At 40.2% G+C, this 15331-nt stretch overlaps 1 protein-coding gene across 1 annotated transcript in view; it reads left to right on the top strand.

The window, feature by feature from the left end:
- XPR1 (xenotropic and polytropic retrovirus receptor 1) overlaps positions 1-15331 on the top strand; it is a 102765-nt gene that overhangs the window by 59553 nt on the left and 27881 nt on the right. Inside the window, exons 2-3 of the mRNA XM_009320635.1 lie at positions 5573-5674; positions 12009-12232. Coding sequence (XP_009318910.1) covers positions 5573-5674; positions 12009-12232 — 326 coding nt within the window. The remainder of the gene's footprint in view (positions 1-5572; positions 5675-12008; positions 12233-15331) is intronic.

Here is a 15331-nt window from a genome sequence, read left to right as displayed (position 1 = left end):
ACACATAAAGACTGCGTGTGCAGGCAATACCAACCTCATTTGCTACCTGAGTGGTCATTTTTTTATTACTAGGTTTAGGGAAATAATTTAATAACCAAATCTAATTTGGGCTGAAGTATTCATTAAGTGGAGAGCTGACCAGCTCATCTGTGAAGGTTTAGAAAAGTAGGTATATCCTGCTATGAATTTTCTTAGTGGATGTTTTTTAATATTAACTAGTGCATGAAGCTTCTTTCTTGCTGACTTTATAGTATTTTAATTCAAGGTCCACTTTTTGGTTGATGGAATACATTCCAAGAGAGATGCACTCCATTACATGTGTATGTACAATTTGTAGCTCAGAAGTTAAGGTGGAATAACATGAATGCAAATGTTCCTTATTTGCAAGCAGAGTTGGCTTCCTTCTTCTTCCTATAGCAAGAATATGTCCTAGGAAGAAATTTCTGTATCTGTACTTTAAGCACTTAAAAGCTTTCTCATACAGAATTTCACTTGCCACAAGGTTGGATGTGAAAATGCATGGTGAGTAATTAATTTATTGGAAGCTTTCAGTGAGTGATGCAATTTGCAACTGATTCAAGCGTAGCTTTCTGTTGTGAGGAAAGGAGTTGCCTTGTGGAATAACTTTTCCTTTGGAAAGGTTACCCCAATAAACATGAGGATGATGCATTAGAGGTGTAAAGGTCATCTTCATCCTTGCATTTATGAACTACACAGTTTGATTTTTAGCTGTAAAATTTTTCACTGTACTGTATAAAACGTTGGGAAACTGTACAATCCTGGTGCTGTAGAACTGTCAAGGCTATTAGAAAATTGTGATGATTGAGTAGATGGACAGGGCTGATAGGGGGGTTTGGAGGCAGGTACATGTTTTTGTTATAGTGAGCCACTTTTTTAGAATTTTGAGAGTGATAATGAAAGTGGCCTTTTTCTTTTTTCCCTAATGTGCCACTGAGCCTAGAAGTATAAGCAGTTACTGTCTTCATAGACCTGGGAACAAGAAAACTGTCTTTTAAATCTTGTTAATTTTTCAGAGCACAGTTCTGTTGCTGCAGACCTATTTGAGCCCTGTGTACAGGGCTTTTAGTTAGTAAGAGGCCAAGGACAGGGTGTGGAAAATGTTAAAAAGTTTAGTGTATTCAAAATGGTGCTGATGTTAAACTTGTGATCACCTGTTCAGTGTGATTTGATATGTTTAATGCCAATGTTGAAGGTTTTTTTTTTTACTGAATAGGTGGCAGAGTCCTCCAAATAAACAAAATTGCCTCCTCTCTGCCTGAAGTGTTGAAATAACCTTACTCAGTTAAAACTGGTTTGTGGCAAACAGAAGGTGATTCAGAGAACTACACCTGTGCTGATCTCATAACAAAGCTAATTAATCTTTTTAAATTAAATGTCCCTTAAAATTCAGCATAATAAAGAAGGATTTTTTTTTTTTTAATGATTACTTTTAGAGGGCACTGCTCTAACAAAGAAAACTTTTACTGTCTGTTTTCTTGCATGGAAGTGAGTAAGCGGAGCTGCCTGGGATGCTGATCATTTGTTTATATACTCCAACTGCAGAAAATGTGAAATGAAACGAACAGTTCACAGATGCACTGAGAAATGAGTGCTTGGGACAGTGCAGGAACGTAATGTGCATGTTAATTTTACAACTTCAGGTTCTTTTTTAGATATGCCAGCATCTGAACTCTCTGCAACTAGAAAGTGTGGCGACAGGGGAGTACATCCAGATTGCTGCTGGTTTACCACTTGGCTTTGCAAGTAAAAGCAAGAGCCTTTCAGGCTTACTGTGTTTTTTATTCACAGCAGACCATTGCATAGGAAGATGAGGTCGGGAGGCTGCAATATTGATCAGCCTGTCTTCTTGGCAACCTTGTTCATGCCAACTTTGTGGAGCTTAGGGTAAATGGAGCTATTAGGGCTATAGTAGAAGAACAAAAGGAAGGTTACTGCTGGCCCTTCTTGGCAGCAATAGCTGGATGCTTTTTAAAAACAGCTTCTGTTGTCATGGAGCTTCTGAATCCAAGGCCGGTTTCCGGCACCGTGATTTTCTCATGGCAAAAAATGTTGTCCTGTCCTAGCCTTGGGGGGGGAAATAAATAAATAAAGGCAATAGCCTTGGCAGCACTTGTCTATTATTGCAGCTAAATGACTAAACTGCAGTGGGAATGGGACCAAGGGAAACCTTTTCTTCACAGAGAATCCTGGTTTTTAAGGCTGGCATCCACCATGGTCTGCAAAATATCTTTTATAAGAAGGTGTTTGACATTTGGAGAAGGATTTTGAATAGTTTATATAGAACTTGCTTTCCTCTTGAGTCAGCGATGTTTTCTGGTTGAAATAGAGACCTGAATTCCTAATCTCAAGGTTTTTGCAAGGTCTTCCAGTAGTGGTTGGTTTGTGTTTTAAAGCCCATTTTCTTCTTCTAAACTTCAGATACAGTCAAACAGTTTAACACACTTCTTATTTCCTGAAGTGGTCAGTAATGTACAAAATAAGATATTTATTAATTTATTTGGCATTGATTATGTTTGTTTAACACTATGTTGCTTTGCTGAGCTTTTTGCTATCTTAAAAGGTGATACTTCGATTGCGTAGAAATATTCATGCTTGACTTTATGGACAAAAAGTATACTCTGCTTCCTGATGAGATGTTTTTGTTCTTGGATAGTTCCAGTGATTGAAGTGTAGAAACTTACTTGGTTTTACTTTTGCTTTGTGAACTTACTGAAACCTTCAGGTCCTTCCTTAAGAGTCAGCTCTGTTTTGATACTGCCTGATTACTGTTATTTGAAGAGTTTCAGGCAGCTAGTGAATAAAATCTCTGCATATTAAGTATTGCATAGTAATTTCTGTTGCTTCACTCGCCTGTTTGTGTTTTGTCTGCCCGCGCTAGTGGCTGTTGGATCAAGGATTAGGGCTCTCGCAGGCAAGTTCAGATTGGCCTTGCTGGTGGGGCCTCGGGGTAGGGTGTTGCAACTGCTGTGACTCCGCTGTAAGAAATTACCAGCCCCAAAGCCGAGTTATTTTCTGTCCTTCTGGTGTTTTAGGCTGCCTGCAAAGAGGGATCTGTGTTGAGGCACTGAGCCGAGCAGGAGCAGTTGAGGCACACGCGCGTGTGGTTCCGCAAAGTCTGCGTCAGGCCATTGATCTCGAGCAGGGGTGTAATGACACCTCGGGGCTGCTGAGGCTTTTCTTCAGCAAAGAAGAGTCGGAGCCCTGTCATTTCAGGGTTTCTTTGCGCAAGGGAGGGAGCCCTCATCCTTGGGAGTAGCCATGGATCTGCAAATATAATCATCGGATAATAAAAGGACCTTGGGAGCCAAAACTTGGAGTTTGGAACAGCCTTTGGAGCCCTTGTGAATTCTTTTCTACAAGCCCTTTGATGGTGGAGTTATAAACACCAGTCATCTGTGCAGGACTGGTTTTTTTGTTTGTTTGTTTTTTTCCCCTCTGTTTTACTCTTTAAAGCATCATCAAACTCCAAAAGAAAACAGACTTCTTCCAATGTTGCCCCTGCAGGCTTGCATTGTGTTATTTGCTCTTTCTATACAACCCCCCTAAAATGTTAATATAGTGTCTGTAGGTTTATGGTGTTTAATATCAGTGCCACCAACATAAAAATCAGGACATTCTAAATGTTAAAAGTTTATATTTAATATATATTAATACTATTTTGAGGTAGTTTTTACCTAGAAATTAATACTAAAAGAAAAAGATATTTTTTGTTATGACAGTCCAGAGTGTTTATCTGCTAGTGAGTAAAACTTTTCTGTAGATACTCGTCATCTCAATTTAGTAACATATATTTTAAAATCTGTTTTTTGACCTTATCAAGACTGTAATAAAATTTTAATTTTTCCTCTTTGTAGTAATACTAACCTTTTTAGTCTGTAAGACTGCATGAGAATTCAGAAACTGTAACTGTGGGGGGTATGAAGAGTCTGCTTTACTTCAGCGTTAGGAGCATCTGGGACAGATGATTGACAGTGCTAAAATTTGTAATTATAGTTTGGATTCCTTAATTTTTACTCATTAAACTAATTTCTTAATTATTAGAAAATTCATTCTGTCTTTGAAATTCTGCACTTCTGGAGATGCTGCACTGTATTCCTTATAATAACAAAGTGACTGAACTGCTGCTTTAATTGCAAAATTTGACTTGAATTACAGAATTGTACTTAGCTCTTCCAAAAGAGTTAAGAGTCCCAGAGCAGTGTGGGAGAAGTGCAGATCTGATCACAATTGCCATAATTCAGGCCTCTTCCTTTAAACTTTGCTTATGAGAGAAAGTTTTTATTTTCCCGGAAGGAAGAAGGTCGTTTCCACGCAGTTTCCCATTTACTCGCTGGGCCGATTTTAGTTTGCTGTGGTGCTACATTTGTATTTGAAGGGTTATAGTGATGAGAATGATGGCTCATTCATATAGGGAATGATGGCTGAAGCCAATGAGTCCTTCTGGAAGGTCAAATGAAGCCTTCAGTTAAAAGCTTGGCACTTTCCTTCTAAATACAATAGCTTGCTAATCTGGGATGAATACTTTTCATAGCCAGCTTTGTTCTTCAAGAGCAAGACCAGTGCCTGTGGTAGGTTGTATACCTGTATATCATTCCCAGCACAAAGCACGCTGCAATGGTGGGAGTGGTGGAGAAGCTCTGGGGGAAATGACTGACAAGCTGGAAAGGGCATGGCATGAACACGCAGCACTGATGGTACTTTTGGCTTTCTGCTACGGTAAACCCAGGGAAGAAAAAGCAAACCCCCATGATAAACCCCAATCTTTGTTAAAGAGGTTTGCTCTCACTAAAGTTTGTATTGGTGAACTTGCCAGTGCCCAAGACTGAAGAGCAGAACAACTTCTGGGTTGATAAAGGTAAGAATTTAACCCTGACATAGAGCGATGGTAGCGTGTCGAGGGTGGTTATGCTGCTACTTAACCTACTCTTGTTTTGGCTGGAATATCTTTCCCTGATCTGGCTCACCACATGGTTGCAGAAGTGATGTGTGAGGGAGGAAGGCAACCACCCCTGCAGTGGCTGTGGGGCTTTGTGATGGGTACACATGGCAGCAGAGAGGTGGCTTCAAGGTGCTGGAGGCAGCAGAGTGGGCAGGTGGGGATGGAGCATGGTCTTCCCTTTCCACTGGTGTGCAGCTTTAGGGTGGCTGGCTTTGTGATGGTAGGTGAGATGCCTTTTCAGAAAAATTCCTGTAGGTATAAAGAGCAGTCTTGATCCAGGATGGCTCTACAGGCGCAGTCACGCAAGTTGGATTAGGAAGTGGAAATGAAGCATGGGAGATCTGCAGTAGCACTTGGAGGATCAAAAAAGATGATGGAAACTTTGGTCAAGGTGCAGTTCTGCTTATGTGGGTTTTTCCTTCTCTATCTTGGTGCAGTTCCTTTTACAGCCAAGTATGTGTTCCCTCGGAGCCCTTTGGACTTGATTGTTCTTTTTTCTCTGCGTGACAAAGAAGGTGGATTTACTCTGAAAAAGTATTTCCAGGGCAGCCACTTAGAAAATTGTTCCTATGTTCTTCTGTTACAACTTTTTTTTTCTATTTTGTTTTATAGACACAGATGAGGACACAGTGAAAAGGTGTTTTGCCACGTTTGAAGAGAAGTTCTTCCAGACCTGTGAGAAAGAACTTGCCAAAATCAACATTTTCTATTCAGGTATGGTGCTTATTTGTGTATATTTGTGGAAAATATAGCAACAGAAAAAGAGTCTGAAGCTCCCAAACTTTCAGAATAACCACAATGGTCATGCAGGTCTACCATCAGGTGATTATAGGGCAGGTTTATATGGGAAACTGCTCTGCTTTTATCACAAACGTGGAGCTAAACCATGGTATTTGAATGGAGGGAGAACGAAGGGCAGGTGACTTCACTGCTTTGCAGTAGCATCCTGCTGTTTTTTTAAGATGCTCTTAAACTTAAGTGGCAGCCTACATATAGGGCACAGTTTCTCAGCTTATCTATGGTGACAGTCTCCCGTGCATTTTTTAGGTGTGTAAAGCTCCCTAGCTGGTGTTTCCTGAGCTTGTGCAGGAATAGCTATCATGGACTTGCCTGTGTGTGGTAGCTTGACTGTCTTGATGTATCCAACAAGTTTTTAAGCACTTAGCTCTTACTTAAACTCTTGCAACTTTCTGGAGTACATCAGCCAGTAGCAATTTGTCATTGGCTGTGTATAAAATCCTGTTTAGTAAATTGAGTAAAAATGTAATGGTGGTAAGAGTAGGAATTGCTAGGGGTCATATGTCAAAGTGCTATAGTTTGTTTTCCCTGAGAAAATTTGCTTTCCCACCCTGTGTTTTGAAAATAAACTTTAGAATGGGATAATTGGAAAGTCACCCTGTAATATTGCTACAAAAGGCTTAGTAACTGTGTGCTCCGGTTCCACCCACCATTACACATCAGCTGGTTTTCAGCCTCTTTTGGTAAGGTTTAAAACGGGTTTTCAACTAGAAAAGTGTTTAAATATGGATACAGTGATGCATTGACTTCTGCTATACTTTCTCTTAACACGTTGATTTATTAACCTGGTGCTATAAACAGGCTTTTGCAGCACAATATGGTAGCCTTTTCTATTTCTGGTTTTAATCTGGTAACAAAGACAAAGTTGAATTGTGCAAAATATTTTAATAACCATCAGGCGATGACTTTATTGCTAGCTATTTTATTGCTAGCAGAATCTGGGTTGTGAACATGAGAATAGCTGAAAGCATAATAGATGCAATAAACTGTGCACTGCAGCTTGCCTCTGTTCAGCTTCCATCTAGGGAAGTAAACCTCTCTTGGGCTGGCTGTGCCTGCTCTTCTGGCTCCCTGGAGTAGTGGTGTTTTGCTATAGCCAGTGGGTGTCAGGACAAGGGCAAGGGGCAGTCTGTAGGTCGAAGCGATATGTTTAGGCTAGCTGGGTTTTACACTTTTATAGGTATTTTTCTACATGCAATTCATATGTATCTAACTGTCGTGGTTTAACCTCAGCTGGCAACTGAGCACCACACAGCCGCTTGCTCACTCTCCCCTGCCCCGGTGGGATGGGGGAGAGAATCAGAAGAGTAAGAGTGAGAAAACTCATGGGTTGAGATTAGAACAGTTTAATAATTGAAATAAAATAAAATACTACTACTAATAGTAATAATAAGAAGAATACACAAAGCAAGTGATGCACGATGCAGTTGCTCACCATATGCCAACCGATGCCCAGCCAGTCCCCGAGCAGCGGCCCCCCTGGCCAGCTTTCCCCCAGTTTATGTACTGAACATGACGTCACATGGTATGGAATGTCCCTTGGGCCAGTTTGGGTCAGCTGTCCTGGCTGTGCCCCCTCCCAGCTCCTTGTGCACCTCCAGCCTTCTCAGCCAGTAGAGCATGGGAAGCTGAAAAGTCCTTGACTAGTGTAAGCACTGCTCAGCAACAACTAAAACATCGGTGTGTCATCAACATTATTCTCATCCTAAATCCAAAACACAGCACCATACCAGCTACTAGGAAGAAAATTAACTCTTATCGCAGCCAAAACCAGGACACTCACTCAGAACAATTGTTCTCGGTTTTGTTTCCCTGTGAGACCTTCTGTTTCTCTCCCAGGTCTGAGGTAAGGCTTTTATGCTCAGAAACTTGTCTTACTTTTCTAGTTATATCAGATCCTGTGTACTACAAGCTCGACTCTGTGGAGGAAGTTCTGTCAATTCAGATGCACAATACAGATTATAATTTTCCCTAATGAGGACCTGCTAGCACACATGCACCTGCATATATGCACCCATTCCAGCATTGTTTAAAATTGCATTAATAATATAGGATAGGGTTTTTTCAACTTGCTGTCATTTCAAGAAGTTATAGGAGAGAATATGTGTAACTTGAAAATCTCTTGTGATAAGATTAAAATAAGTCTTTTATTTGCAGAAGAGCGACGTGACTTTAATAGCATGGAAACCCTTTATTAGGGTTATTAATGTTAAGCTACATCAAGAAATGTTCCATCAGTGGTTCCTCTTCTTGATCACGTCAGAAATATGTCACATCGGACCCTATTGTAACTCCAGGTGTGAGTTGGCTTGGATTATGACCTGGTACATCCTATTCATTATAGGCTTATTATATGCCTTATTACACACTTGTCTTTATGACAATAAATACTGTCCATTTTTAAGAAAGCCAAGCTTTCTGTTGATCTCCTCTTCATTTCCTTGTTGTCTTTCCCTGTGCTGAGGGATCCTCAATGAGTGTTGCCAGGGATTGCGTCAGCATGGACAGCCCTGTCCTCTTGGGATGGGCTGCTCCTGGATCCCAGCTCCTCCCCGGCTCCCCGAAGCACTGGGGGTTGGAGTGCCTGCTGCAAAATGCCTCTGCCTTTTTCTGTGTGCTCAGGTTGTCGGCCCTCATCAAACGTAGCCTTAATTCCCCAGACCATTATCCCAGCTCAAGAGGAAGGAAAACTGCCATTAACTAAATCTGATTTGATAAACAGTTTGTGATTATTTGGACTACGCTCAAGAAAATCTATACTCAGTTGAAAGAAAAAAGAATAGCAGTAAAGTTTTCAGATGGTTCCAGTAGAGGAATGCCTGTTCAAGTGCTGAATTTTTATTTGTGGCCAGTTTTGGTTTGTTTGGGATTTTCTAGAGGGGAGGTTTGTTGTATTTTAAATTAACATCATCAGGATCTGCTTGGGCTACTGTTTAGCTAGTAATGTTTTTGTGGTTAATTTGGGAGCTGGTTTTATTATTTGTAGGAAGCCGCAGCTTTAACTTGGTAAGCAAAATATTGAACGTAATATGTACAAGTAGGAAAAGGAAGGAGTGCTAAAAGAGCCTGCCGAAAATGCCCAGAACCCTGAGCCAGGTAACTGCGAGGAGGTATGGGCTGTTCGATTACCTCCTGTCTGGTGAAACAGGTTTTGATCATAACCATGACCATGTAAACTGGAACTTGAGGGGAAATTTTACTAGCTCCTTGGTGTGATAGTTTTTTTTTCATGATCCTTATGTGTGAACTTTCCTTTAAACTTGGAAAACAGAGTCAAAAACAACTTGGAATTGCATAGTTGAGGTGGTAACTCTTTAGACGGTGGTTTTTAGTCAGGATCTGGAAGCATTTTTTGGGCAAAGCTGCTTCTTTATTGCAAGCACTTTTGTGGAAGTCTGCCTCTGGTTTTAGATTTCTCCTTAGTCTTTGCTGTGAGATTACACTAGAGCTGAGGACTCGGTGGGCATCAGGTAATGCAAAATGCTGCAACACAAGAAGAGTGGCTCCAGTTTCTAAGTGTATACTGCTTTTTTCTAACTCTGAGTGGCATATTTTTTAAAAAGTCACTTTTCAGAGTGCTAAATTAGTGATAGCAGTGAATGTCTTTTCAATTATTTTGGAGTATGTTGCAAACTGAGAAATTAATTTCTACTCTGCTTTGTCATTTCCCTAGGCAATTCCCTAGGAGGTTTTAAGAATAGCAGCACACGTTTTGTCTTATTTTGCTTCTGCAATGAATCTTGATGATAGAATAATACCTTAACAAGATGAAATGATTTGTGGACTGGATAACTGGAGTCAGTGCAAGAGAGAGGGCAGGAGGGAGAAGAAGGTGGCAGGATTGCCGTTTCTCAGGAGTGGCAGGTCGTTATAGGACTGGGTCAGTTGCCTTTAAAGCCTCATCCTCAGAGGGCTGTGGTCCTCCCCGACGGACCACCACCTGCTGTATAGAAGACAGCACATGACTCATTTTCAGCAGTGCGTAATTAAGAAGAAAGTTTGTATGGAGAGATGATGCTTTTTTATGGATGTTGCTTTGTAAACAGATAGGAAAATTGCAGCAGCAGTTTTGTAACTATTTCAAAGCATTGACTTTTCTTTAAATATTGTGTTACTAGGCTGATGGATTTTAAGATTCTTCTGTACATAGGGATAATGGAACAATCAATTGAAAGATGTAAATTTAAACTCTTCCATATTTAATAATTTGATCCAAAAGAAATCTCTGTGTATCACAGATGGTTTAGTATGATGTTTTGAATATAGAGAGTGAACTTGTGAGTTTTATTTATATGAAGGCTTTTGATTCTAACAGATATCTGTTACTTCTTCCCGAGAGAGTTCCTACAGTGAGGAGAGATTATTGTTTTTGCAGTCTGACCTTGTGTGTGTTAAATATTATGTGGTTGTAGGCTGTGAGCAGACAATTCTCACTGTGGGCTGCATTGCCTCTGTTCAGTGGAGTCCTTGCAGCTGTAGAAGTTGTCAGAGAGGAGCTTGTCCTTTCCTTTTTAAAACCTCTTTAATTAAGTTTATGATCAAGGAAGTTATAGACAGTTTCAGGCTCTTCCGTACTTGATTTTTCTATATTGATCCCCGTTTTCTGCTTGGAAAGGCATTTTCCTTCTGGGAAATATCTTATGCAGAGCACTGTAAAATTATTTACAGAGGAATTTTGCTCTTCAAATTAACCAGAATTGAATAAGACTGAGGAAAAGGTCAGAATTGCTCCCATAAGACTAATTCTTACTTCGGGGGGGGGGGAACGATTGAGAATTACCGTTAAGTTGTAATGTAAGATACTAATGAAGAGAATTAAATTGACAGCCAGGAGACTGTCAGGCAGAGCTTTGGGTCGTGGTTTCTGGTGCAGTGGTATGTGTCCTGCTGGGAGGAGGTGGCTCCAGCTCCCAGCCGTCTGCTCCAATACTGTGAACCTGCTCGGCATCTTCCTTGCCAGTGCCCATGGTCTGCAATGGTGCTTATCAACAGAGATGCCAAAGCTGTGACTGAAGCTGTGGGGAGGGGAGGAAGCCTGGAAGGAGCTAGTTGTACAGAACAAAGAGAAAGATAATTATGATGTCAGTTATGTTGTTTTTAGCATAAAAAGATTGTTATTTAGCCAAAAATGTTATTTTCTGAAAGTATATAAAGCTGCATGTTTAAAGAAACACCTTTTTCATACTTGAGATGTGAGGAAGGGAGACTGACTTGTTCTGAAAACACATCAAAATGATATTTAAATTCAGGTTGACTGTCCCTTTAATCAGTAAATAGCGAGACAGTGCTTCTAACCTGAGTGAGCCTAAACTGAGGAAAAGAGGGATAAATTATTACAGCGGATCATGTACAGCAGCAAGTAGTGTTGTAACTCCTGATCAAAGCAGAAGCTGTGTTTGTCTGTCACCAGGAGCTTGGCAGAGGGGTTGCGTTGCTCTCTGAGCAACAAAATTCAGCGTCACATTTGAAGTGTGGGGGTTTTTTTCTTTGATTTCCTTACTGTCATATAAAAAGATAGTAAACACATAGTCAGTAGGGGGTGCACAGATATGAAAAGTGCTTTGCTTACTAACTGTCAAGTTTCATAATATTGTCTAACAGGTTTTTTTTTTTAATGCTTTTTGTGCATTTGCTTTATTTGAGAAAGGCGAGCAGCTTTCCTTTGCGCGCAGAGTAGACGTGTGGTCACTGCTTTGGTATTTGGATGAGACCCTATCTGCCTGGCTGCCTCCAGCTACAGCTCTGCCAGTGTGGGGAGGCCTGACCCTGCGTCCCTGTGCTGGTTTATAGCCCCTAGGTACAGGCAGCAGCTGCTCAGGTTGGGCTTGTTCCATCCATAACAGATATTCGCACAGTCCTGGAACAAGCATCCTCTAGAAATCAGATCTGGGGTGGAAATCGAGAGGTCTGAGTTCATGTCTAATACTGCTTTAGTCTGTGCTGAAGGGACAGCCCCTTGATTTTGACTATATTAATTAAGACCTGCCTGATGTGACAGCTTTTTTTTGCAGAACATGTATGTTTTACATAGGAGTGCATTAAAACCCTTAACGAGAAGGAGCTTCATAAAAGAGAAATATGCAGAGTGTTGAATTTAATGCTTAGTCGGGGAAGGCCACGCAGTAGGTTATTCAATGCAGTGCTTTTTACCTACAGGCACATTATTTGAGGAAAAGGTATAGTGCTTTTTACGGGCTCGCTAGGCAAATTGCTATCCTCTCATCTGACTTTTCCCTTTCCTTGCTAACAGAAAAGCTTGCAGAAGCTCAGCGCAGGTTTACTACTCTTCGGACTGAGTTACAGTCAACTTTGGATGCACAGAAAGAAGCCAGTGGGGCTTCCACACTGCAGCGGCGCAGAAAGCCGGTCTTCCACCTGTCCCACGAAGAGCGTGTCCAGCATAGGAATATCAAAGATCTGAAATTGGCCTTCAGCGAGCTCTACCTCAGCCTCATCTTACTGCAGAACTATCAGGTACCTGCAAAAAGAAGTGGTTTTACAAAGCCCTGTGTGTAAATGTCTGTGTGCTTTGTGTATCCTTGAGTTGCCTCATTCAAGCCAGGTTTTTATTTCTTTTTTTATTTTGGGGTTCTAAACATTTTTAAAGAAAAGGCAGATGCCTAGCAGCTAGCAGCATACGTCTTGTTGCTTTTTGTTGAGCTAGAAATGCTAAGCTGACCTGCAGAAGGACCTTCCTTCTTCCTTTTCTGGGTTGGCTGAACCCAGCACCCTTGGCCCCAGGCATGGTCAGGACACAAAGTCACATCGGGGCCTCCTTCTTCTTTAGTCTGTTGTTCTGTGCAGGGGTGGAGCTGGCAAGTTGGGGAAGAAGCTCTTTTATCTAATATTTGTAATGAAACTTGAAATACTAATGTACTGTTTCCTTTTGGTGTTACCATGGTAGTGACTGTGACCTTGCTGTATCAGAATTTCTTGTTAAAACATCCATTTAAAAAAAAAAGTTTTTAATTCTGTAGGATACAGGCTCGTTTGCCTTGAAGTATGAAAAAACAAATCTTTAGTTGTACTTGGATTTCTGGCATGAAAGGGCATGGTAAATATTGCAGATGTTGATTTCGTTCCAAAAATCTTGAAACAAAAACGTGAAACTGTTAAGATCTTTTTTTGCTGGGCTAGCTCTTCTGTTATTAAATACTCCGAAATGCTTTTATATGCCTTATTGTGGGGGTTTTTAGCTTGTTAAATAAGAATGTTTGAACTTAAATTCTTTAAGTTAAACTTGCTACATCTGTATTTAGATCTTTACCAGTCTTGTACTGGAGAATTTTACTAAACAAAATTCACCATCAGAATTACTCGAAATCCACTCTGCAGTATGGACAAAACTTAATTTTTCCAAAATTCTGAGTGTTTGTACCTCTCCTAAAATGATGTTATGTCCTTGAGCACATGTGCATATGCTGCCAACACTTACTCCAGTTGCCTCAACTGGAATTACCTTGCTTTAATACTGGGTTTCCAGGTTGGAAAATCTTGGTCCAACTTTTATTGGAAAAAGCATCAGACTGCCTTCAAGGGAAGCTCTCAAGGATGTGTTCAGACCACCTCTTATGAACATTATAAGTACTTATTTTCATTGGTTGAACAGACACCCCTCCGTGAGTCCTGAACACGGGTTTTATAGTTGCAGAAACTATTTATGGCTTTCTCAATAAAGCCCTTTAACTACTAGAGAGAGTTTCTAGTTCAAAATCCTGGGAAAGGTAGAGTATCCTTTGCTTTTCAGGTATGGAGCGAGGCAGTATTACCTGCTGTGATTTCTACACTCTTTTAAAAAAAGAAAGCTTTTACTGTTGGTTACAAAAATCACTTCTGAGGCTTGATGAAGAATTTAAATAGGGGATGACATAGATCATTCCTCTGAAAAATCTCTTCCTACTCTGCATCAGTGAAGAAAGGCATCTTGCACGCTTATATTTTTACTTTTTGCTACCATGACTCCAGGTCCTCTGTATGTATACTAAATGTTGATGTAAAACCCATCTGGATTTGATAGCTTTCACAGTTTTCAAAAGGAGCAGAGCTTCTTTCTACAGCGTAACTTCAAAGAGAGAATGAGAAAAATTAGTTCAAATTGGTTTTGAAGTTGAGGACAAGGAATGCAAGTACTAAAACAAACATAAACCCAAATCCCAGAGTACTACTCTTAATAACTTCTGAGCTTAGAATATAAGAACTAGGACTACTCAAGGTCTTGCAGTTTCAGAGAGGGAAAAACAGTAACCTGGTGGGAAGGTGACATAGCTTAGGCCTTCGTGTAGGAGATAAAGTGAACTCACCAGCAAATTCCTCAGTCTGTTAGGACTGAAGCAAGAGCAAAAGTTGCATGCGTTCATTCCTAAGGTACACAAACCAAACATCGAGTGAAACTATAACTTGAGCAGTTATAGTTTATATAACTGCTATATATATATATAACTGTTATATATATATAACTATAACTTGTCTCCAGAGCAGCTGTTACTTTTTTAACTTACCAATGATTAAACTTCTGATAAAATTGACTTATTGTTAACAGTAATATATAATTCTAGAGTATGTACATATATAAATAAATCTATCTATTTGAAATACTGTGTTTTAGAACAAACAAATCTTGAGAAATTAAGTAGTAGTATATACTTACATATAATATAGTACACTTGTAGGGCAAATAATGGAGGCTGAATCAGTCTTATTAAATTGCTGTGCATTTGCCTTGCTGGTGCATTTCCGGATACGCTTGTATATGAGCAAAGATTTTTGAGTCCACTGTTTGATCCTACTTGATCTTGGCATAATATTATTGTGTAAGTTGTGCTGTTTGGTTTTTTTCACCTTTAGTGATAAAACATACCATTGGTTGATTCACTTCAATGGCTTCGATTAGTATCCAGCAGAAATGGAAGTCAGGCTTAGAGAAAGCCCCTTGCCAAATAAAAGCATCACAAATAACAGGAAATACAAAACAACTGACTGCGTAAATGATGTGCGACTGTTTTGTTTCACAGTTCCATCACTGTGTGTTCCTTGTCAGAGCACCACCATAACCAACAGTGTTTTTATCACACACTTTGGTGTTGCAGAATTTTTGCAGCCAGAGGATGGAACGCCACTGGAGAGGTTCTAGGGTGTCTGGTGTAACTGTGACTGACCTGCCAAGGCACACCAGAGTTACGCTGTGATTGCACGCGTGGCAGATAAAGTGATGTTAGTTCAGGCTACAGAAAAATCTCTGACCAAAATCATCATTTTGTTGCATCTTTTTAATTTCAAATTTCTGACATAGTGATCTGCTCTCCCTGGGGTGGAATGCTGGCTTTTCCAATAGAAAGTAATTAAAGTCTCTTGTCTGCAATAATGCAGATCATTAATGCATTGGCTTCCTGCTCCTGTCTCCCTAGCCTCATTTCCCCACCTAAATGGTAGGGGTCTGGTATTAAATCACTCTAAGCATAATTAGATTGAAAATAATTTCAGTGAGTAATTGGCACCTCTCCCCAGGGCATTGGATTTTGCCATTTTCTCTGTTTTTCTTTCCAAGCTATTTTCTAAGCTTTTTTAGAAGTGAAT

The sequence above is a fragment of the Pygoscelis adeliae genome, unplaced genomic scaffold (assembly GCF_000699105.1).
Source record: "Pygoscelis adeliae isolate BGI_AS28 unplaced genomic scaffold, ASM69910v1 Scaffold402, whole genome shotgun sequence".
Classification (NCBI taxonomy): Eukaryota; Metazoa; Chordata; class Aves; order Sphenisciformes; family Spheniscidae; genus Pygoscelis; species Pygoscelis adeliae.
This window is presented reverse-complemented; position numbering and strand designations above follow the sequence as displayed.